Below are 2,426 nucleotides of genomic sequence, written 5' to 3'. Positions count from 1 at the left end.
GCGGGCCGGCCCGCGCTCCCCCGGGGGCCGCGTGCACCGGCTGCTGCGCAAGGGCAACTACGCGGAGCGGGTGGGCGCCGGCGCCCCGGTGTACCTGGCGGCCGTGCTGGAGTACCTGACGGCCGAGATCCTGGAGCTGGCGGGCAACGCGGCCCGCGACAACAAGAAGACGCGCATCATCCCCCGCCACCTGCAGCTGGCCATCCGCAACGACGAGGAGCTCAACAAGCTGCTGGGCAAGGTGACCATCGCGCAGGGCGGCGTGCTGCCCAACATCCAGGCCGTGCTGCTGCCCAAGAAGACCGACAGCCACAAGGCGAAAAGCAAATAAACCAAACCTGAGGGGTGTTCCCACCTCAAAAGTAACCCAAAGGCTCTTTTTAGAGCCACCCACTTCCTCGTAAAAGGAGCTGTAGATCCTAGCCAAAGGAAAAAAAAAAAGAACCACCAAACCTGTCTCTCACCTTTGCTGTTGAAAACGAGATGATTAATTTTTTAAAAAATTAAACGTTACAAAATAACATGTTAATTGCTGGTAAGTATGTGCTAAAAATAATGAGGCTTGCTCCAGGTGAAAGGGATCATTTTGCTCTGGTAGGGGTGAGAAAGACACGAAGTTGCCTATTCTTGTAAGAAGGAGCCCACAGCCCCGGCAGGCCGCTCCTCTGTCAGCTTAACCCTGCGCCAGGTTGAGGTAACTCACCGATGCCTGTAAAAGCAGCCCTGCCCCCCCCCCTAACCTTTTGACCTACAGACATAATTTTTTTTATAACAATAGGCATTCAGAATTATTAATTTTTAATACAGTTTTCTCATGGCTTTGTCTGAGCTGCTGTGCCCATTTTCCTCCTGAAAGCTGAATGAGTTTGAGAGTAATTTGTCATCGCCGGACAGGCAATTTGAGGTAGAAAGGACTGTTGCCGGTTTTGATTCTACCTTAGACATAGTGCTGAACATTACCGCATAAAGATGTTGAAATAGAAACAAAAGAAAAAGAGTGGTTAAAGTTCAAAAAACGCATTTTAATAATTATCCATTTGAAAACATAAAGTATTTGAATCATAACGTTGCACAAAATTTTAGTACCACCGACAGTTACAACAGCGAGCGGTAACAAGCAGTTAACAGGCCTTTGGCAAAACAAGGGGTCGTAGGCGATAATGAAAATATCGGGGAATACTTGTTTTAATTCTCTAACCTCTGAGAGTTAAAATGCATTTGTTTTTAATTTGTTTAAGCGTGATCTTGGTAAAGTGCAGGTGAAGACTTTCCCCCTCTTGCTATCAATCAGCCAGTCCTTACAGCGTAACAGATACATTGGTTGGATATGTTATTTTTTACTATTACTTCCAACGCAGGAATGAATCAGTCGCTGGACAGTAAAAAATGGAATGTTTCGCAGCCTGCCGTGAAAGGGGAGCCCTAACTGATAACTTGAGGAAGTTTTATTGTCTAGAAGTATGGAAAAATCAGCTGCAGCAGTGTCTCCTTAGACAACGATGACTCAGATTTTTCACCAGTCGAGCCGTATCAAAATAAAATAGTGCTGAATTATAAAGCGATGCGGCACTGCTTATAATTGTTAACAAAAACTGGCCATGTTAAGTTCTGGGGTCACCTAATTTATTAAGAAAATAAATATTTCTGTAGCAGAGCACTAGGGAACCATGTCTGTATTGTGCACACTGAGCAACACAGCACAAGCTGCTATGCTGTAAAAAGTCACCTCCTTCTGGGGCACACACAGCCCTTCGCAGGACTTTAATCTGCTTCTCGCCTTGTTGCATAATGCACTAATTTAATTTATTTTAATTATTTTGAAAGGGGTACGGGATTTTGGACAAAGAAGCTAATTTCTAATCCATATTCAGTGCTCAAGATGAGCCTGTGTTACTTCCTCCTCTTTGAAATCAATTTGCGATTAAAATACCGATTCAAATCCCTGATTTTCAGTTCGGATTGAGAGAAGACCCTTTAAAGAATAATAATTAATTACTTTGGAGATTTAGCTGCCCACGTCGCGGATTTTATTTAGAAGGAAAAACAAAAGTTTCTGTCTCCCGAGGTCTGTCCAGGTCCAGGACTCAGGGTTTATCGCCTCTTTTTTAACTCACCCTTTGCCTCTTCGAAGGGAAACTTTGCCGAGGGGAACAGCAGTCTTTCTTTTCCACGCCGCTGCGAACTGGGGGGGGGTCGGTGGCAGAAATTCTGATAAAAACAGGCTTTTTTGACTCCTAAGAAACACAAAATGAGCGGGGAGAAGGGACCTTTCTGCCGTGCAGCGGGGCGGGCGCTGCAACGCACCAATCACCGCGCGGCTCCTCTCTATAAATACGAGGCCGCCGACTTGCTCCAGGCCCAGTGGTTTCCCCTGATTCGTGGACGACGGCTGCCACTATGTCGGAGACCGCGCCTGCTGCCGCTCC

The 2,426-nt window shown here is 46.5% G+C and overlaps 1 protein-coding gene across 1 annotated transcript; it reads left to right on the top strand.

Moving 5' to 3' along the window:
• Position 1: 1 nt before the first annotated feature.
• On the top strand, positions 2–331 carry LOC103907905 (histone H2A; the record flags this gene model as incomplete). The annotated part of the gene is made up of 1 exon (XM_009290145.1): positions 2–331. A coding segment is annotated over one exon (330 nt), but the record flags the coding sequence as incomplete, so codon positions are not given.
• Between the last annotated feature and the right edge of the window lie 2,095 nt (positions 332–2,426).

This window comes from Aptenodytes forsteri, unplaced genomic scaffold (assembly GCF_000699145.1).
Source record: "Aptenodytes forsteri isolate BGI_AS27 unplaced genomic scaffold, ASM69914v1 Scaffold284, whole genome shotgun sequence".
In the NCBI taxonomy this organism is placed as follows: domain Eukaryota; kingdom Metazoa; phylum Chordata; class Aves; order Sphenisciformes; family Spheniscidae; genus Aptenodytes; species Aptenodytes forsteri.
The sequence above is the reverse complement of the archived record's forward strand: the minus strand, read 5'-3'. Positions and strand labels throughout refer to the sequence as shown.